This window comes from Mustela nivalis (assembly GCF_964662115.1).
Source record: "Mustela nivalis genome assembly, chromosome: 2".
Lineage (NCBI taxonomy): Eukaryota > Metazoa > Chordata > Mammalia > Carnivora > Mustelidae > Mustela > Mustela nivalis.
The window spans coordinates 40,527,615-40,548,989 of record NC_139021.1 but is presented as its reverse complement, the minus strand read 5'-3'; the positions used below and the strand labels follow the sequence as shown (position 1 = coordinate 40,548,989).

The 21,375-nt window shown below is 38.8% G+C and overlaps 1 protein-coding gene across 2 annotated transcripts in view; it reads left to right on the top strand.

Annotated features, from left to right (window-relative positions):
• INTS8 (integrator complex subunit 8) overlaps positions 1 to 21,375 on the top strand; it is a 55,091-nt gene that overhangs the window by 26,118 nt on the left and 7,598 nt on the right. Inside the window, exons 16-26 of one of the 2 annotated variants that reach the window (XM_082722810.1) lie at positions 3,879 to 4,000; positions 9,524 to 9,708; positions 10,123 to 10,156; positions 11,040 to 11,096; positions 11,186 to 11,247; positions 13,963 to 14,081; positions 16,070 to 16,173; positions 16,910 to 16,960; positions 18,681 to 18,754; positions 18,830 to 18,894; positions 19,049 to 19,092. In XM_082722810.1, coding sequence (XP_082578936.1) covers positions 3,879 to 4,000; positions 9,524 to 9,708; positions 10,123 to 10,156; positions 11,040 to 11,096; positions 11,186 to 11,247; positions 13,963 to 14,081; positions 16,070 to 16,173; positions 16,910 to 16,960; positions 18,681 to 18,754; positions 18,830 to 18,894; positions 19,049 to 19,092 — 917 coding nt within the window. The remainder of the gene's footprint in view (positions 1 to 3,878; positions 4,001 to 9,523; positions 9,709 to 10,122; positions 10,157 to 11,039; positions 11,097 to 11,185; positions 11,248 to 13,962; positions 14,082 to 16,069; positions 16,174 to 16,909; positions 16,961 to 18,680; positions 18,755 to 18,829; positions 18,895 to 19,048; positions 19,093 to 21,375) is intronic. The other variant, XM_082722811.1, reaches the window with a different exon arrangement.

Sequence of the window (21,375 nt, the reverse complement as noted above, 5' to 3'; positions counted from 1 at the left end):
ATGGAAGAAACTATTCATTTCCTAGGATTACCATAACAAAGTATCATAAGCTAGATGATTTAAAACTGCAGAAATTTATTCTCTACATTTTTGGAGACGAGATATCTGAAATCAAGGTGTCTGCGAGGCTGTGCTCCCTCTGAAGGCTCTGGGAAAGAATCTTTCCTTGGCTTTTTCTAGCTTCAGGTGGCTGCCAGCAATCTATGGCATTCCTTAGCCTGTAGCTTCACACTGCAGTCTCTGCCTCCTTTGTTACATGGCTTTCCCGTGTGTGTGTGTCCTCTTTTAAGGCAGCAGTCATTGGGTTTAGGGTGTGTCCTAATCTGTGTGATCTCATCTTAACTAAGTATATCTGTGAAGACCAAGTGAGGAAACTCAGGTCTCAGGTGGAAATGAATTTTGAGGGAACACTGTTCAGCATACTATAAAACTATATTGTAATGTTAAGATATTCTGTTAACAAAGAATTAAAAATGTCCTTGTAAGTATAGGTTGAACATTTAATTCCTCATTACCATCTTAGAAATTATGAAAATCATTGCCAGGGGGTTAGGAACTCACTTGTCACTTTAGGAACAGACCTTCTGTGTCCAGTTATAAGTGTAAATATGTTATGATAAGGAGCTTACATATATAAATGATCTCTGTTGTATGTAAATCTTGCTTAGTTAAAGCAATTTTATATGTTTAAGTGATAATTTAGAGCAATTAAATCATACGGTACACATTAAAGCTATAAAAGTGAAGTATAAAGGAAGGTGCTTAGTAATGTGCAAAAACAGAAATGGCTTCTGGCCCTCTGGGGCTTTTGGGTGAATTTGTTACTACATTCTGATTTCTAGCAGATATTACAACTTTTTGGCACTCTGCTGATAGAGTACCTGTGAGCTTTAATGCATCAGTGCCCTTTAATGTCTTAAAAATGGATCCAGTAATATATTGGCACTATCAGCTGACACATGCTACTGTGTGTGTTTTTTTTTTAAAGGTGGAAGTTTGGTTTTTTATTTATAATTTCTCTAAAATGTAAAGTAATAGGAATTTAAAAATTTTTAATTTTAACATTTGTTGAGTGTTAGCTGCATGTCAGATGTTGTTGGAGCAGCTTTAGGTGCAGAACTCATTTAGTCCTTCTGGCAGCTCGGTGAAGTAGGTACTTTAATTATTCCTGGTCATAAATCAGGAAACAGGTACAGAGAGATGAAGGAATTTGGCCAAAGTCATGTAGTAAGAGACTGAAGAGTGATTTGAATCCATCAGTCCTGGCTAAGCCTCTTTTTTCACTCTTTGAAATAGAGGGGAATGCCTTTAAATAAGCACAGGTCACTTTATACTACCTTTTTGACCTTTAAGTAGTTTGGAATTCACATCACTTTTTTTTTTTTTTTTTTTAAGATTTTATTTATTTGACAGAGATCACAAGTAGCAGAGAGGCAGGGATAGAGAGAGGAGGAAGCAGGCTCCCCGCCGAGCAGAGAGGCCGATGCGGGACCTGATCCCAGGATCCCGGGACCATGACCTGAGCCACCCAGGCGCCCCACATCACTTTTTTGTTTGTTTGTTTTTGATCCAAGACTCCTAGCACTGCATGTAATTTATATAAATTCTTACCTTGCTGGATGTTCAGCTGCTTGTCCCATAGTTGGTGTTACATTTAGTGTTTAAAATGGAACTGCAAGGATGTCATGTATTGTTAGGAGAAAGAGGCATAGGCCTAGTGCCTTGCTTCAAGCCTCAGTTACAGACTAAGGTCCCTGAGTTCAGCAGATACCTGGCAGTTGTGCACCCCACTGCCACTGTGAGAGTCGGGGTGGGTAGGATGGTCTCTCCAGCAGGGGGAGGGGTGCACACGAAAGGTGACATCTGTTTCATAATCCTCCCTCTTTTTTTCTTTTCTTTTTTCTTTTTTTTTTTTTTAAGATTTATTCATTTGGGAGAGTGGGGAGCATAGGGAGAGGAAGAAAGAGAAAAGCAGGCTCCACACCCAGTGCAGAGCCCAGCAAAGGCTCAATCCCAGCAGCTAAAGCAGAAATTTCCCAATTTTAATACCTTTGTATTAGCTTACTTTCTATTAAGACGTGTCTTTGTTATGTTCCTAGGATTTCAACAAAATTGAATTCTAGGTCTGTCCTGGGTGCCTGTTATATCATAGGACTCTACATTTAGAAATAATGATTAATTGTATTGCAGATGCTCAAAGGGAAGTTTAATCTCCAAATCATTGCTTTTCAGGCTGTATCAGGATTCTCCCTAGATTCTGATTTATCTTTAAGAACCATTGCTCTATTATTATTGGGGAGTAGTGCTGGGTGAATAAAGAAAACCTTGGAGCCAAATGCTGTGTGATCTGCCTTTGGCAAAACGTAAAGAACTCAGTGACATGCATGCATTGGGGATACTAATTTCACTTCTGTCTTTGTTCTTTCTTGATGATGTTGCAAATAATGTATATTTTGCTGTGTTCCTATGACTCTCTTTGTCCTGTCAAATCCTTTTTTCGGCAAAGTGAGATATAAACTAATAGCCACAGTCTTTTCTAGAAAGACTACACTATTAATACAGTACTCAAGGAGTTTAATAGCTCTCCCTATTTTAAGTTAACATTGTTATTTAGTATTCTTTGGGATTTTTCTTTTTGCTGAAGTACATTAAAACCTGAATATTGGAGCACCTGGGTGGCTCAGCCTCACATCTGGCTCTCTGCTCAACTGGGAGCCTGCTTCTCCTTTTCCTTTTTTCTGCCTCTCTGCCTACTTGTGCTTTTCGCTCTCTGTCAAATAAATACATAAAAATCTTAAAAAAAAAAAAAAAAACCCTGAATATTCTATACTTTGAGCTATGAAAATTTGCAGCATATTTAAATAGTTAAGGTATATTATTTAATCTCAAAGGAAATTATGTGCAAAAGTTTTTTTTTTTTTGGTCCAAAACAGTTGAATTCTGGGTGATTTTTTATTTTTCCCCCTCATCACTTTTTTTTTTTTTTTTTTTGACACAGAGAGATCACAAGTAGGCAGAGAGGCAGGTAGAGAGAGAGAGGAGGAAGCAGGCTCCCTGCTGAGCAGAGAGCCCGATGCGGGACTCAATCCCAGGACCCCTGAGATCATGATCTGAGCCGAAGGCAGTGGCTTAACCCACTGAGCCACCCAGGCGCCCCTTTTTTTTTTTTTAAAGATTTTATTTATTTATTTGACAGAGAGAGATCACAAGTAGGCAGAGAGGCAGGCAGAGAGAGAGAGAGAGGGAAGCAGGCTCCCTGCCGAGCAGAGAGCCCGATGCGGAACTCGATCTCAGGACCCTGAGATCATGACCTGAGCCGGAGGCAGTGGCTTTAATCCACTGAGCCACCCAGGTGCCCCCCCTCATCACTTTTTATTTAAAATTGGCTTTGGTGCAGTAAATATTTTTTTGAAAGTAAAAGTCTTATTTCTGAGGAGTATTTATTACATTTTAATCCGAAAAAATATTTTAAATGGTATATTTACTCAGATTTATTACAATTTTATTATGTTTTAGTTCTTTCTGTGCTCTGAGTTTGCTACAAGTTTATGTGGTACCATTGTACTTTGTGTATTTACTCTCTGCTTGTTTGAATTACAAATTTCTAGAAGACAGGTACTGTGGACTTTCTCAGGGTATTGGCCATGTAACATATTCCTAGTAGATAGTTGTGTTGATTAGTAGTGGGGACCATGCAGTCTGTTTGTTATTGGGAAACCTTAGTTTTCTAGGGAAAAATGTAAAATGTTGGAATTTTTCTATTTTTTCACCTGTAACTGTTGTTTTTAATTTGTTCAACTGAAATCTTAGTACATGTTTGCTTTGTTCTCATTTTAATGTTATGTGGTAATTCCAACTGTTTTCTTTTGGCTTTTTAGATATTCCTCTTCGTCAGGTGATTGCTGAGGAGTGTGTTGCTTTTATGTTAAACTGGAGGGAAAATGAATACCTTACACTGCAAGTTCCCGCGTTTCTGCTTCAGAATAATCCATATGTAAAGGTAACTTGTGTTTAATCTAAACAAAGGGGTTATTAGGTTGGGATTATTATACCTGTTTCTTTAGATCTATCTTTATGTATTTATTTTTAAGGTTTGTTTATTAGAGAGAGAGTGGGCATGAGCAGGGGGAGAGGCAGAGGGAGAGAGAAAGGGAGAAACCGACTGTCGGCTGAGCAGGGGCCTGATGTGGACTCCATCCCAGACCTCGAGTGTCATGACCTGAGCTGAAGGCAGATTGAGCCACCCAGGGGCTCCTGTTTTCTTTAGATTTGTACTACTTAGGGAACTTATCCATTTTCTATAATACAGTGGAAGATTGGACAAATGTTTGTGGTTAAAAGTATAGTTTTGCGTTCATGAGAAGGCAAGCAAAAATTAGTAACAGACAACATTTTGGTATAACTCTAAATTAGTGAGATGTTAGCTTTTCTTGCTTTGATCAAAATAATCAAACTCTAGTTTTAAGGTCAGGAATACATGAGCTTACCTGTGTATGAACTGGTGGAGTTGTGAGGGGTACATTTCCAGCTGTTTCTATCTGTGCACCTTACCTTCTTTGGAACCTATTTCCTCCTTTAGATTTGGGCCTGATTCTTGTTAATGTTTATGTAATTACACCCCAGTGAAAGAATTCCTTCAGCGAATTGGTGCTTAGTTCTCCTTTCTTAATTTTAGCTGTCCTGTGCAACTGAAATGTTTCTGGGTGGAGAAAACAGAAAAAGAGACTGGAGTTTTCCCTAAGACTGTGTCTGTTTTGTGCTGTGTATACTGTGAATAAGCAGTGGACTATTCTCGCTTCCTGGTCTTATTGTTAAGATAACATTTAGTGGGGGCACCTGGGTGGCTCAGTAGGTTAAAGCCTCTGCCTTCCGCTCAGGTCATGATCTCAGGGTCCTGGGATTGAGCCCTGCATCGGGTTCTCAGCTCAGTGGGGAGCCTGCTTCCTCCTCTCTGCCTGCCTCTCCACTTACTTGTGATCCCTGTCTGTCAAATAAATAAAATCTTAAAAAAAAAAAAAGATAACATTTAGTGATTTAACATTTTTCTGTGTGTACTTTTAGTTTTTTAGATTTCCTTCTTATTGTTTGTATGCTTTTTGCTCTTTGTCTGCTCTCAAATTTAGTACATAATCTCTTTTTTTTTTTTTTTAAGATTTTATTTATTTATTTGATAGAGAGAGATCACAAGTAGGCAGAGAGGCAGGCAGAGAGAGAGGAAGGGAAGCAGGCTCCCTGCTGAGCAGAGAGCCCGATGCGGGACTCCATCCCAGGACCCTGAGATCATGACCTGAGCTGAAGGCAGTGGTTTAATACACTGAGCCACCCAGGCGCCCTAGTACATAATCTCTTAAATCAGTGGTTATCTGGGAACTCTTGCAAGACTCTTGTCACTTTTTTACATTTGTCTTTGGTTGTTTTTTCCTCCTAATTTCATGTATGTCCTTTTAAAAACTCATTTCAACTCTTTGAAGATTTACTGCTATTTTTTGGTGAAGGTTTTCCTCCTTTTTGTCTTCTCTACAATTGTTTCTAAAATTTATTGTCATAATTTGAATCATTTTTGTCTTTGGAATTTTAGACATTGGATTATATCTGGTTTTTGTTTGTGTGTGTGGGGGGGTTGTTTGTTTGTTTGTTTGTAACCTTTGTGATAGGAGTTCCTCATATCTAGCGTAGTTGTCTGATTATGCCCCATAATCTTGGTCTTTACTAAACTCTCAGGTGAGAGAAGCATTTTGTTCCAAGAGATTTCCACTTAGGATTGTCGCTTGTGGCTCAGGACAATACAGTAGCTTTTCTGTTCTCTCCAATGAGTTCTGTGGAACTGTGCAGAGGCACATGGTTAAGGGCCTCCTGTGTGCAGGATACTGTGCCTCAAGTTCCCTGCCCTTGGGCTGGGTGATCTCACTGCTTCCTGCAGTCCCCCTGATCACACCCAAAAGGAGGGGTGACCTTGCTGAAGAGTCACTGAGGCATCTCATTATCTCCTCTAGTTAGGGTTTGTGTGTCCCCTTCCCTTGTTGGCCACTTGCTGCCTTGTTTATGTGAGGAAAAGGGAATCCGATAAGTCTAGAGTAAGGGATGTTTTGAAAATCCCTTTCAAAAATCCCTTCATTTGGAGCAGTTTCCAAACTTGGAATTTGTCATGGAATATGTATACATATGCATAGGGAAAAATCTGGAAGGGTATTGACACTCATTATCTCTGGATAGTGGAATATTTGGTGATTTTAATCAGTTTTATTTTCCATATTTTCTTATTTATTTGGATATTCTGTAATCACAAAAAAGAAAGGGAAAAAATCTTAAGCATGTAACTAAATTGTGCCCTTTTGAAATAATACAAAACTGTGCCGTCTCCCCTTTGGATCAGGAGAGGAGGCAGCGTAGTATATTGGAAAGTGCACAGGATTTATGGACTCTTGGGTTATAAGAGACTAGCTGCTAGGAGGAGGAGGAGGGCTTGGTGGTGGTTATAGTAATAACGTAAGACCAGGGTTTTTAATGTGGCCTATAAGGCTTTTTAAGGTGCAGGTGATTCTTCCCCAGTTGGCTCTCTGCTGCTCCTCTGTCATGCCAGCTCTGTGCTGGTGGTACCAGACTTCTCCGAGTACTCACATGTCTCTGTGTGCGGGATACTTTCTCCGCTTCTACACTTAAGCACGTGCTGTTTGGTCATTTAGCTGGGATACCCTTCTTGCTTCTGCCTGTTGGTGTGGTTTCTTTTCTTTTTTAAGATGTTTGTTTGTTTGTTTGTTTATTAAATATTTTATTTATCCACTTGACAGAGATCGTAAGTAGGCAGAGAGGCAGGCAGAGAGAGAGGAGAAAGCAGGCTCCCTGCTGAGCAGAGAGCCCGATATGGGGCTCGATCCCAGGACTCTGGGATCATGACCTGAGCCAAAGGCAGAGGCTTTAACCCACTGAGCCACCCAGGCACCCCAAGATGTTTGTTTATTTGACAGAGACAGGGCACTAGCAGGAGAAGCAGCAAGCACAGGGAGAAACAGGGTCTGTGCTGAGCAAGGAACCTCATGCAGGGCTCAATCCCAGGACTCTGGGATCATGACATGAGTCAAAGGCAGATGCTTAATGACTGAGCCACCTATTGCCCCCTTGTGTGGTTTCTTTGAAGCTTTGCCTTATTCCTTTCTCCTCACCTTACCTTTGAAATTTGCTACTGGTCCTGTTACTTTTGAACCATAGACATAGATTTTTGTTGGAGTTATGCAGTGTAATCTTGATAGTTACTTTTTATACTCTCAGTGTTTTTTTTTACCTGGTGCCCACACATAGTAGATGTTTAAGAATGTTTGTGGAATTCAATTGACTTGGGGCCTTAGACTTTGTTTTTTTTTTTTTTTAAGTAATCTCAGTACCCAGTGTGGGGCTTGAACTCCCCACCCCAAGATGAAGAGTCATATGTTCTTCCGACTGAGCCAGCCAGGTGCCCATGGGGTCCAAGATTTCTGAAAATTTTTACTTTCAAGTAAAGTAGTCTAGTGAGGTTCAACTAAGCGTGTGATTCTTGACAACAGAAAATGAATTAAGACCAGGAGCTATAAGGGGCCCTCATTGCACTGCCTGTCAGTAGCTGCATGTATGGTGGGCCTCGTTGTCGGAGCCGACTTGGGTTCAGTAGGCATGCAGGAGGAAATGTTCTGCTAGACTATGGACTCTTTTTTTTTTTTTTTTCTTTAAGATTTATTTATTTATTTGATAGACAGAAATCACAAGGAGGCAGAGAGGCAGGCAGAGAGAGAGGAGGAAGCAGGCTCCCTGCTGAGCAGAGAGCCCGATGCGGGGCTCGATCCCAGGACCCTGGGATCATGACCTGAGCTGAAGGCAGAGGCTTTAACCCACTGAGCCACCCAGGCGTCCCTAGACTATGGACTCCTGATTTCCTTTCACGTAGCACAGCTAGAGTTGTTGGAGAGTGCAAGCAGTCGTGGGTGTGGAAGGGACAGTGAGAGCGAGAGAGGGAGAGAATCCTAAGTGGGCTCACACCCATCACTGAGCCCGATTCAGTGCTCCGTCATGTGCCCCTGAGATCATGACCTGAGCGGAAATCAAGTTGAATGCTTAACTGACTGAGCCACCCAGGTGCCCCACAGCAGGGGTTTTTACATCATTTTTACTACCTTAGGAAGCACCAGGGTTCTAAATTTTCTTAGGTGTGATCACGGAGTAGTGGTTATGAGTTGTGATTACGTAGGAGAATGTTCTTGCCTTAGAAGATACATACTGAAGTATTTAAGGATGAGGTGTAGTGTCTGCAGCTCACTAGCTGACAAGCAGTATAGGTAGACATGTAAAGTAATTGTGGCAGAATATTCACAGTAAGTCAAGTGTATGGGTATTGAACTATTCAGATTTTTTTATTTTTGAAATTTTTTATTATAAATTGAGAGAAGTATCAATTTTCATCTTTGTCATAATATGGCCACTTTCTTGAAGAAACTGCCTTAAGCAGTGGGGACCCCTTTATGAATATTTTCTAGGTCCAGTAAGGGATCTGGGGTTTCCTGATAGACTTGAAATTATCCTTGCCATTTTACCCTCTTAAAGAACAATTAGTTACCAGATTTAGTAAGAACGAAGGATGGGGGGGCTCTCATTTTGAAATTACAGAGGGAAAGAAATGCTGAATTTGACTTAATCCAATTTTTTCCTCTACGTTTGGGGCCTATCTTTTCTCTGTCTTTTGCTTTCAGCCCTTCTACTCTTCATGGGTTTCTCCTGCATTTTTGGTCATTAAGGCTTCCTCTATTTAGATCATTCACTTTGAGTAATCTGTTCTTCCTTCTGTCTCCTCACATCTGCAATAGCTCCAGTCAGTGGCTGCCGTTTTTCTTAGACAGAGGTTGTCCTTAAATCTTACTACTTTATCTTGCCAACTTCAATTTCCAGATTTCTCCTCTCATTTTTTCACTAAAAGTTTGTTTTGAGTGATTAAAGCATGTGTGAAGTTAAAGCACTGTTTTAATTGCTTCTCTGGGCTTTACCACAGTTAACATTATGTATATGTTCCATTACACACACACACACACACACACACACACACGCACGCACACGCACACACACGCACACACACGCACACACACCCACGTCCCCCACCCCTTTTAAAGTGGGATCATACTATTTACCAGCTTGGTGTGCCTCCTCCTCCCCCGCTCTGCCAACACAACTTTTAATGAAGCATCTACCTCTTTGCTTTGTCTCAGTTTTGTTCTTACTAGACTATACTTGTTTGTCCTCATTAAACTTTAATTGTGTAGAAAAAATGAGCTTTATAGTGTGGCAGAACCAGAGCATCCTCTTTCCCATTCAGATTTCTGATCTGTTAGTAGACAATGAGCTCTAAATTCCTCAGCGGTTGGATGGAAGGTACAGTATAAAATAACTGGTATATTTGGATAGTTATCTTTCTTTCTTCAAGTGTGCCTTAATAATAGAACTTATATCTGTGGTTCTGTTGTTACAAATTATTTTTTGTGAATTTTTTGTTTTTTGTGTGTTATAGCTTGGACAGCTTTTAGCAGCTACATGCAAAGAACTTCCTGGCCCGAAAGAAAGTAGACGGACTGCTAAAGACCTTTGGGAAGTTGTTGTTCAGATCTGTAGTGTGTCCAGTCAACACAAACGTGGAAATGATGGCAGAGTTAGTTTAATAAAGCAAAGGGAATCTACATTAGGTATAATGTATCGGTATGTTTCTATCAGTTTATTTCTTGAGTTATGTGTACTGTGTACTGTTTCAAGTACACAGCCTTTTATCTTTGTATATCATAAAGATAGACACTATTAGAGTTCTCTGGTGCTGATTTCTAGTCTGACATGGCCACCTTTGGAGGTATCTTATGCTTATATGCTATTTTAAGAGATTGCTAATCATTTAATATCTGTTGGAATTCAGAATCAGTGAAGCCTGTGATTGCATTGTACTGAAGAAGTCACATAATGATAAAACAGACAAGTTGTTTTATTAGGTTAGTGTGACAATAGAACATTATTCTCTTTTATATGTGCAGAACTGGAGAGTTAGAAGTAAACCATCTATAATTTGCTTTCTTTTTAATTCTGATAATAAATGTAAATACAAAATTTGTGTTTTTTTTGTAGGAGCGAACTACTTTCTTTTATCAAAAAATTACGGGTAAGTTTTATTAAAAGTTGATCTAATTACTGCTGATTTTCATACAACAGGACTGAAAAAGAGTGTTTAAATGCTGATTATTTAAATACTCTGTATAATGTGCTTATTATCTTCAGTGATCATTCCTGAAGATGGGTTGGTCTAAATGCAGAGGTTTATTTTGCATTTACCTTAACATGTTTTAGTGAATAGAACAGGTATTTTTTAAATTTTAAAGAAGTTTTCCTAATATAGAGCTGGTTGTGTGAAGCCTGGTTTTAATTTTTGTTAGCATTAATATTACCTCTATATATTGGACATAACCTAGATTCCATTCCATTCTTTATTATTGTAGGGAATAAAAAGTTTAATTTTTTAGAGATAGCTGGAAGTACTAATTGGAAAGAGATTTTTTTTTACTCAATTTTAAAAGTCATCTGAGGACTGGAGCACCATAGGCTTGTCACCTCAGTATGGTAATTTTTATTTTAAGATTTATTTAATGTAGAGAGAGGGCGTACATGCATACATATGGGTGCACATGCATGGGGGACGGGTAGAGGCAAAGGGAGAAAATCTCAGGCAGACAACATGCTGAGTGTGGAACCCAGCTCAGGGCTTAATCCCATGACCATGAGATCATGACCTGAGACAAAACCAAGAGTTGGATGTTCAACTGACTGAGCCACCCAGGTGCCCCTAAATAGAGTAATTTTTGTGTAAATTGTATGCTTGATTTCTTTTATGAGATTAAAAATAAACAACCTGTAGTGTGTGCTCTAAAGAAGATGGTATATTTCAAAAGTGAAAGAATTTTTTGAGAGCAAATCCTTCATGTCCCTGAGGTTGACAGGAATATTAAATATATATATTTAAGGATTCTTTCTTCTTTTCTTTCTTGTAGGAGCCATTGGTTTTGACTATTATTTTGTCACTCTTTGTGAAACTTCACAATGTTCGGGTCAGTATTTCATAATCTCATTAAAAAAATCTTCAAAAGAAATTTTTTAAAAATCACACTTTTAAAAATATATATATTTTTCTTATTAGGAGGACATTGTCAATGATATTACAGCTGAGCACATTTCTATTTGGCCATCTTCCATCCCCAAGTAAGATGTATTATAGCTTTATATTTATTACTTTTATATTTAGAAACCATCCTGATATAGGTAACCTTGAGTAATTTGACTAAAAGGCTTCTCTTAGGCTTCTCGAGCTAAGTTTGTTTCTTTGTTGCAGTCATTATGTTCCTAACAATGAATGTAACCTAACTCTAAGAGCTAAGTTATACCAGCCTTCAGTTGAACAGAAAGATCCCTAAGTGATCCTGACAATTTGTCAATGGGTAGAAATAGAACATCGAGGCAAAAAAATTGATTTCCTGTTAGATTTCCAGGATTTTGCATCTTTTACAGGTATCTATTTGAAAATGACTTTTTAATCATTCTTTGTAGGTCTGCTCTAATACTGTGATTGTCAGAGGCTCCCCAACCCCTTTTAGTTACTAAGAAGTTCTTGGGTACTTTAAGAAATGTTCTTTCTTTTATCTCCTGAGAACCACAATAAGATGATGGGGGAATTTTGGAGAGAGAGAAGAAAATGTTCTTTTTCTATTTTATTTTATTTTAAAGATTTTATTATTTATATGATAGAGAGCACAAGCAGAGGGAGGGGCAGAGGGAGAAGTAGAAGTAGGCTCATAGCCGAGCAGAGAGCCCAATGAGGGACTTGATCCCAGGACCCTAGCTAGGATCATGACCTGAGCAGAAGGGAGGCACTTTAACTGACTGAGCCACCCAGGTACCCAAAAATGTTCTTTTTCTGAAAGAAGAAACCATTTACACATTGCTTTTCCTACCCATAGCAACTTCTCATTCAGGAGTCCCATTTCTTTTCTCACGAAAGTTACTTTTTCTTCCTTCCCTACTCCCCAATTTTTTGCCTTTTTTTTTTTTTTTTTTTTTTTTTTTTCAACTTATGCCTGAAGGGCAGGACTAAGCCCTATTTTATTGCTCTTAGTGGCATCTTTGAAGAAGGAAAGATTTTGGTAGGTAGGTAAGTGGTATATAGAATGAGAGTAATTTGCTTTCATCTCAGTCTTAGAGATGGAAAGTAGTTGTGCATCTTGAGTAGAGGTTTGGAGGGTCAAAAATGGGTGGGTGACCCTTTCCTCCACTTACAGAGGCTTGTTTCCCGAAGAATCACCCTGCTTCATGAAGCCAGTGTTTATACTACACAACGTTACAACTGCAGATTTGTTTTTTCAAGATTTTTAAGTAATTCTGTACCCATCATGGGACTTGAATTTATAACCTGGAGAGCAAAAGTCGCATGCTTTACTGACTGAGCCAGCCAGGCATCCTGTAACTGCATTTTTTATATGAATTTTTTAAAAAGATTTATTCATTTATTTGATAGAGTACAAGCAGAGGGAGCAGTAAGCAGAGGGAGAGGGAGAAGCAAGCTTCCTGCTGGGCAGGGAGCCCAATGCGGGACTCGATCCCAGAACCTTGGGATCATGACCTAAGCTGAAGTCAGATGTGCAACAGACTGAGCCATCCAGGCACCCCTGAAAAATTTTTTTTTTCCTAGCTTACCTGCATGAACCAGGTTGGGCGGGGAGGGGCAAAGGGAGAGGGAGGGAGGGAATCTTTGCAGGCACCAGATGTGGGGTTTAGTCTCACAACCCTGAGATCATGAATGCAGCTGAAATCAAGAGTCTTGATGCTTAACCAAATGAGCCACCCAGGGGCGCCTTATGTAAAATTCTGTATGTAAGATAGTATGTAAGATAGTAGTCCATAAGTCAGGTAGAAATACTTCTGCTTTTTTTAATTGATATTCGCTAGCATCATAATTTAATGATTGATTTTCAGTGTATGTTTATAAATGAAGCAAAAGAATAGTTTACCATAGAGGCTTTGAGCTATTTTGGTAGGGTTTGAGTCTGAGCCTCTTTTTAAGTTACCTGGTGGATGACCTTGGATAAGTTGCTTTCTTTGCCAGTTCTTCATTTATTAATTGGGTGAAAGAATAGTACCTACCTCAGATTTGTGAGGATTAAATAAGTTAATACATTTTCTAAACTAGGTGTTTAGAATAAGGACTGGCACATAATAGGCTTAATAACCATTATCTTCATGATAAAGGCACTCTAATGTAAATTGACCCAGAGAAAATAAAATGTGACTAAATGACCAAGAAAGCATTTTTCTTGAGCAAGAGTCTTTATTGACTCCAAAAATAGTGTGAGAATGGCCTGGATTAAACATTACTATTTTAATGTCAGTTGTTTTGATTTGTAGATAGAATTCTTATTAACATTTTATAAATTTCTTGTATCACAAACCTGTTTAACTCATTTAGTTGTAAATGTCTGATCAAGTATTTGCCAACAATACCTTAGTTTCTTTCCCTCTGTACTGGGATGCTGGTGAACTATGGTTAGCTCTTGACCCTCTTGTGTGTCTGAATCCAGAGCCTATGTTCTCTCCCATTGTCCCGTACTGTTTCTAGGAGGTGGGCACTATCAGCTGTATTTCTTGGATGCTGGGCTGGCTTTTATCCCCACAGTTCCATCTTGTATTTTTGTGTCAAAGGACTTCCAGGTTTAACCAGGCTCAGAGCAGCTGACTTCCTTCCTTCCCTTTACTCCTTTTTTAGACTTAGTTGCTCTGATCATTTTAATATATTTACTCTTAGTAATACTTAGCATTGTATTTATGGTCACCTAAATTTTGGCTAAGTCTTTGTTTTTAGTGTGTCTGGAATTTGAAGTTGAAAAATAAAGATTAATGTTCATTGTCTTTTTTTTTTTTTTAAAGCCTCCAGTCGGTGGACTTTGAAGCCGTGGCGATCACAGTGAAAGAGCTAGTTCGGTACGCCCTCAGTATAAACCCCAACACCCATTCCTGGCTAATTATTCAGGCAGACATTTATTTTGGTAAGTGAGATATATGGTTGCTTTGTGTTTTTGCTTTTTTGTAGCACTTTTGGAAGTGAAAATAAATAATGACACATTTTCCCCCCAATACTTTAAGTCTTGTTTTTGATCTCTGACTCTTCTTCCTAGATAGACTTATATATTCATTTTTCCGTATTGAGCATTTGGTTTGCATACTTTTAATTTTTTTATATTGACTATCTTTTTTCTGTTTTTTTAAAAAAAGTTTGAATGTTCATCTACTAAGTTGGTTAAAACATTCTTTTTTTTTTTTTTTTTTTTTTTTTTTAAGATTTTATTTATTTATTTGACAGAGATCACAAGTAGGCAGAGAGGCAGGCAGGGGGGGAAGCAGGCTCCATGCTGAGCAGAGAGCCGGATGCAAGGCTTCATCCCAGGACCCTGGGATCATGACCTGAGCCGAAGGCAGAGGCTTTAACCCTGGTTAAAACATTCTTAGGAAAAGAAGTTAAAGGTAGGTAGTTTGTAAAATTGCTTTTTTTTTTTTTTTTTTTTTTTTAGAGAGAGACTGAGAGAAAGCACAAGCAGGAGAGGGGGAGACAAAGGGAGGAGAGAATCCACAAGCAGACTCCTCCCTGAGCTGGGAGCATGATGTGGGGGCCTGATCCCAGGACCCTGAGATCATAACCTGAGCCAGAACCAAGAGTCAAACACTTAACTGACTGAGCACCCAGGCGCCCCTTTAAAATTGCTGTTTTAAAATATTCTATCCCAGAGGTACCTGGGTGGCTCAGTTGGCTAAGCAGCTGCCATTTGCTCAGGTCCTGATCTCAGGGTCCTGGAACGGAGCCCTGCCTCAGGCTCCCTGCTCAGTCGGGAGTTTGCTTCTCTTTCTCCCTTTGTCCCTCCTCCTGCTTGTGCTTGCTGTCTCTCAAATAAATAAATAAAAATCTTTAATAAAGAAATTTGGGGCACCTGGGTGGCTCAGTGGGTTAATGCCTCTGCCTTTGTCTCAGGTCATGATCCTAGGGTCCTGGGATTAAGCCCCACATCGGGCTCTCTGCTCAGCAGGGAGCCTGCTTCCTCCTCCATCTCTCTGCCTGCCTCTCTGCCTACTTGTGATCTCTGTCAAGTAAATAAATAAAATCTTTAAAAAACAAACAACAGCAAGAACAACAAAATCACCTTTTAAAAAGAAACTTAAAATATTCTATTCTGAATATGCTGTTCTAAAATCTGTCTTGGCACTCTTGATAATTATTTGTGTTCTTGGAAGTAGATTCCTGACTCCTCCCCCACCCCATTATATGTGATAGAAACTTGATATGAAAGTTTCGATATTTCTGTTACTGTATCGATAAAATCAAATTTCTGACTGATAGTGGTTCAGGATCAATTTTCTTTAGGGATTGAATTTTTTAAAGAGAAAGTTCAAAATAAAAGAGAGGGTAAAGGCTAGCATAATGAACCCCCATGTATCTGTCATCCAGCTTTAACAGTCATTAACTTATGCCCAGTTTTATTTTATCTGTACCCTCACCTGCATCATCCCCCCTCTCCTGGATTCTTTTTGAAGCAAATAATTACTAGTTTCAATGCTCATTTTTACCATAAATCCTCAAAGAACTTACTCTCAAGATCTTAATATCCATGTTCAAAATAGATTTATCAATTATAAACTTCCTCAGAAAATTCAGGTTATGTTTCTAGTATGGGTGTTTGGGAAACAGATACCTCCAATACTAAATTCTAGTAATGTGCTAGTAAGGTTGAGCTAAATTTTTGGCTAATCGGTTTTAGAAAGCAAGGAACATATTATATTGCTTCTTTAAAGTAGTTCTCTAAAATGTGGTGTGTGTGTGTATGTGTTGTCCTGGATAAGTCTTATCCCTACTCCTGTGGTTTGAATCTGCTTTTATCAACTCATGAAGTAATAATACCCGACTCTTCACAAAAGAGGCCTTGTCTATTTTTTCACCTATTATGTCTAATGATCAGTAATTCTTTACTTCTGTTTTCTACTTTAGCAACAAATCAGTATTCAGCAGCTCTCCACTATTACCTGCAGGCAGGAGCTGTGTGTTCTGATTTCTTCAATAAGGCTGTGCCCCCTGATGTATATACAGACCAGGTAAACTATTTTTGTGGGCTCTCTTTCTTTCCTACCTTTACAGTGTTTTTTTTCGGGCTCCTTTTTGGGTAAATTTATTTCTTTCCGTGTATGTGGGGATAACTCCAAATTGAACGCTCTAGCTGCAATTCCACTGTATATTTCCAGGGCCCACAGATCACTGCTGCTTTGATTTCCCAAAACACTTAAAACTCAACCTGTCCAAAACTGATTTCAGTATCTGACCTTACATTCTCCCTCCTCATGACCTTTTCCCACAAAAAGAACAAAACACCAAAATACCAAACACCTTTGTTCGACCATTTGAGTTGACCAAGCCCAAATCCTGATGTCCTCTTCTTTACTGACACTCCGCCTGAAATCCAGTCAGCCTTCAGGACATACTGATTCTCTCTTCAATCTCAAATTTATTTCATTTTCTTCTCATATGTATTGCTCTTTCCTCTGGTTTAGGCCACCGTTATCAAAACTTACTGAATGGGATTTTTCAGTACTTTAGTAATAAATGGTTTTTAAAATGAGATCTTAAATTTTGCAGTAACTAGCTACTTTTAATTAAAAATTCTGTTTTTTTTAGAGCAGTTTTAGATTCACAGCAAAACTGAGCAAAAAATAGGGTTCTCATATACCCACCATTTCCACATACACAAAATTTTCACCACTGTTGACATGCTACATCGGGTCAGTTGGTTACCATTGATGTTGACTCGTTTTTGAAAATAATCTATTTTTGTAGGTAATAAAACGAATGATAAAATGCTGTTCCTTGCTGAATTGCCACACACAGGTTAGTTCATGATACCATGTTGTTGATTTGTTTTCATGTACTGAGTTTACTTTAAATATAAAGCATTGAACTGGGAAGTAGCCTTTCTTTTCTGTATCATAAAGTTTATGGTGCTTAAGATTTTGGCATATTCTTTCAAATTTTTTAGTAAATTTTAACTGAAATGAAAGTATGAATTAGAAAACATTGGTCTTTGCGTTTTCAAGTATTTTTTTTTAATATGTAAGAGCGGGTATATACATTAGTCAGCAAGGGACCTATAAAATCAATATGGCAGTCAGATACTCCTTCATATTCACTAGGATGGCTGTAATTGAAAGACAGTAACAGTGTTGGTGAAGGTGTGGAGAAATTGTAACCCTCATACATTGCTGGTAGGAATATAGAACGGGGCATCTCCTTTGGAAAACAACTTGGCAGTTCCTCAAAAGCTTTAGGCATAAAATCACCATGTAAGCCAGCAGTTCAATTCCTAGATTTGTAACCAAAGAAATTGAAAACCAGTCCACAGAAAAATTGGTACATAAAAGTGCACAGTAACATTATTCATAACAGCCAAAAAGTAGAAACAACCCAGAGGTACATCAGTTGGTGAATGGATAAATGAAATTTGGTAGATCCTATGGTAGAATGTTATTTAGCCATAAGAGCAGGTGAAAGGCTGATACGTGCTACAACAGGGATGAATCTTAGAGGTATTTTGTTGAATGAAAAAAAAGCCACATAAACATGGCTTTGTATTAATGATTTTATTCATATGAAATGTCCAGAGTAGGCGAATCTATAGTCCAAATGTAGATAAGTGGTTGCCAGAGACTGAGGGTGTGGAGGAGTGGACTAGCTGTGACAGGTCTAATTGCATGTTCTGTATGTCCTTGAAAGTCATTATGTAATACTTTTGTTTGGCAGTTTTCCATTCCTTTCAGTTTTCTGAACTGGCTTTTTGCCAGTTTCTCAAATAAAACTAAACTATGATTTAGTTCATTGATTAAAAAATATTGGGCAGATTTTTTTTTTAATATTTTATTTATTTATTTGACAGAGACAGATCACAAGTAGGCAGAGAGGCAGGCAGAGAGAGAGAGGAGGAAGCAGGCTCCCTACTGAGCAGAGAGCCCAATGTGGGACTCGATCCCAGGACCCTGAGATCATGACCTGAGCCGAAGGCAGAGGCTTTAACCCACTGAGCCACCCAGGTGCCCCTGGGCAGATTTTTTAAAAGATTTTATTTGAGAGCACGAAAGAGCATGTGTACTAGAGTGCACACATGCACATACAAGCAGAGGGAGGGGCCGAGGAAGAGGGAAAAGCAGACTGAGCAGGGAGCGCGATGAGGGGCTCCATCCGAAGACCCTGACACTTAACACCCCGAGCCAGTAGGCGCCCTGGGCAGACAGATTCTTGTGTAAAGGTTTTTCGTAGTTAAAATTAGATGTAGGAGTCCATAAATAAAAGCTGATCTACTCAGTACGATCTGCAAGCCCTCTTGAATATATTCTTGATGTAAGAATCATTAAAAGTTAACCCTCCCAGGGGCACCTGGCTGGCTCAGTTGGAGAAGCATGCCACTCTTGATCTTGGGTTTGTGAATTCAAACCGCCCATTGGGTGTGGAGATTATTTTTAAAAAAAATTTAATAAATTAAAAAATTTACCCCGCCCACGGGAGTCATTGTTGACACTGGTTATGTGAAACCATTTTCAAATCTTTGTTTATGTAGGTGGCAATTTTATGTCAGTTCCTCAGAGAAATTGACTACAAGACAGCCTTTAAGTCATTGCAGGAACAAAACAGGTACGAATCATTTTTTAAATGAAGTTGAAATTTTTTGGTTTAAGAAAGAGGAAATAACTAAATTCTATTTTTCAGTCATGATGCTATGGACTCCTACTATGACTACATATGGGATGTTACCATTTTGGAATATTTGACTTGTATCCTTTCATCAGCATATGTGTTACTGGAACAGTTCATTTCTGTAAATTGAAAAAATACTGTGTATTTCCTAAATCAAAGTTGAGGAACAATTGAGATTACGTCATTGTATTTAATAGTATCAGATTTATTATTCTTAACTGATTTGTTTAGATCTTCACCATAAAAGAGGAGAAACAGATAAAAGACAAATTGCAGTAAGTTACTTTATATGCCTTTCTTCAGTGATATACTTAATTTCCATGGTATTAAACCATTGTTAACATTTGGACCAACAAAAAAAGATTTCGTGTGCCTGGTTATTGCCAGAATTTAGTTATCTGTGTTTACTTTTAATAGGTCCTATTTTTATCTTAGAGCTTTTACCTCTAGTTTATTTTATATTAAAATGTTAGATCATATCCCTCTCTGCTCCAAACCTTTAAATGGTTTTCCATTTCCTGCAATGCCAGAGTCCTTAATAATGACCCACAAGGCTGCAGATGACTTGACCACTATCCATTCCACTTTCTCTGTTGCTAACTTCTGCTACGCCATTAGGTGTTCTTTGAGCATGCTGAAAACATTCATCACTGAAGAGCCTTTGAAATTTTATTTTCTAGAAACATTTCTTAACTTCCCTCAGGTCTCCTCAACTGTCTTCTTAGTGATCATCATTTCTTGGGCATCTTATAAAATAGGCAGTCTTTCCCCCACCCTTTACCCTTTAACACTTCTCCTTTCTCTTTTGAAATTTTCCTTCATTACACTTATTATATCTGATACACTGTATATTTACTTATTGGTTACTTCCCCACAAGGTAGGGACTTGGTTTTGTTACAGCTGATACCTAGAATGTTTCCTGGCTCATAATAGATACTTAGTAGTTATTAAATAGATTATTTAAAGATTTGACTTATAAGCCAAAGCATTATAAATTTATGGCCATTTTTACTTGCCTAACATTTTTGCATCATTATCACTAAAGATGTTTTCTCTTTCCTTTTTCACCCACATTAACAAAATTACATATTATTATGCATATTTTAAAACTCTCTACTTGGACTAAATTGTAGGACCATTATTTAGAGGAAAACTATAATAGTATCTTTTTTAAAAATGAAAGGATAAAAACGTGAAACTAGCTGCACTTGACTGGAGGCCACTGTCCCTGCATTTCCAGCTTATCCAGGGCTGGAAGGCAGTACTGAAATTGTTACTTCCAAATTGCCTTTACTTGTAATCATCTTACACGCTTTCTCTTTAAAGCTTACATTGGTCTCCACATGAGCTCATCTAAATCAACCTACTGGGTGTTCCTCTACATACATCAAAATACATGGTCTGTTAACGCAGTACCCCTAGCTTTGCAGGTTCCATTGTTAGTTACCTTTACTCTGAATCAGCCACCCACACCCATAGCCAGGCCTTATTGTCAGTTGTTCTACCTAAGGTCTTTCTGCCAGTAATCTATCCCTCTCTTATTTCCTGGCTCCCATGTTCATTATCAGTGAGATGTTCAGGTTCAAGACCAGTTTTTCCTCAGTCTGTCAGTGCCTCCCCAGCTTCCCGTCCTTCCCTACTCACCAGTATAGCTAATAACCAACCTGTGTGCTGTCGGAGATACTGATTCAGTTGGTCTGAGACGAGGTTCTGGAATCCACATTTTAATTTTGGCAGGTCGTTCTGATGACAAACCACATTTGGAAACCCCTGCTTGTCTATGGCTGACTGTCAGAACTACCCTTTGATCAATATTATAGCATCTTTGCTTTTTTTGGTCCTTCACTTCACCTGGAAAAATCCCTTTTCAAAAATGTAAGCTTTTTATTCTGAGCCAGAGTCCAACTGGAAAAACTCTTGCAACCTTAGAAGCTGGTGCCAAAACTCCTGCAACCTTAGAAGCTGGTGCCACTACCAAACCCTGGTCTCCAACCTTCATTGGCCCTTCATCTCTTGTGTTATGGCCAGCAGTCAGGGGTCTGCTTTTTCACGGACTAATTTAGACTTGCCTTCTGTTTAGCCCCCCTGTCCTTTCTCTCCCTATTCTGTACTTCCTTGCCTGTGTTCAGACCAGAAAAAAGACTGACCAGCTCCTATCCATATAGGAATTGTAGTTTTAGGAATTGTGGCCATATGAGTTCAGCTTCAGATCCCTCCTTCCCACCTTTAAAATCTAACTGTGCTCACCACTAGGCGCCCTCTTAGTAAGAGGTTCTGTTACTCCTTGATGAAGGCACGTTTTTAGGCTTTGATTCTCTCTTCAGTGACCTTTAACTAGTTGTCTCCTCTCCTCTATTATCAATCTGCCCCATAGCTTATGAACTATTTGATCCTTGACTGTGCCTCTACCTCCCTCTTCCCTTTCTCTGCCTAGTTTTTTGAAGCTCTTTGGTCCAGTGTAACTCACCACTCCTGTTATCTCAAGGTTCATTCAGTCAGTGGCTGTTCTTCAGTCCTTATCCTTTTGTTTATCTCTCACTTCTTAAAATTCTTTCCC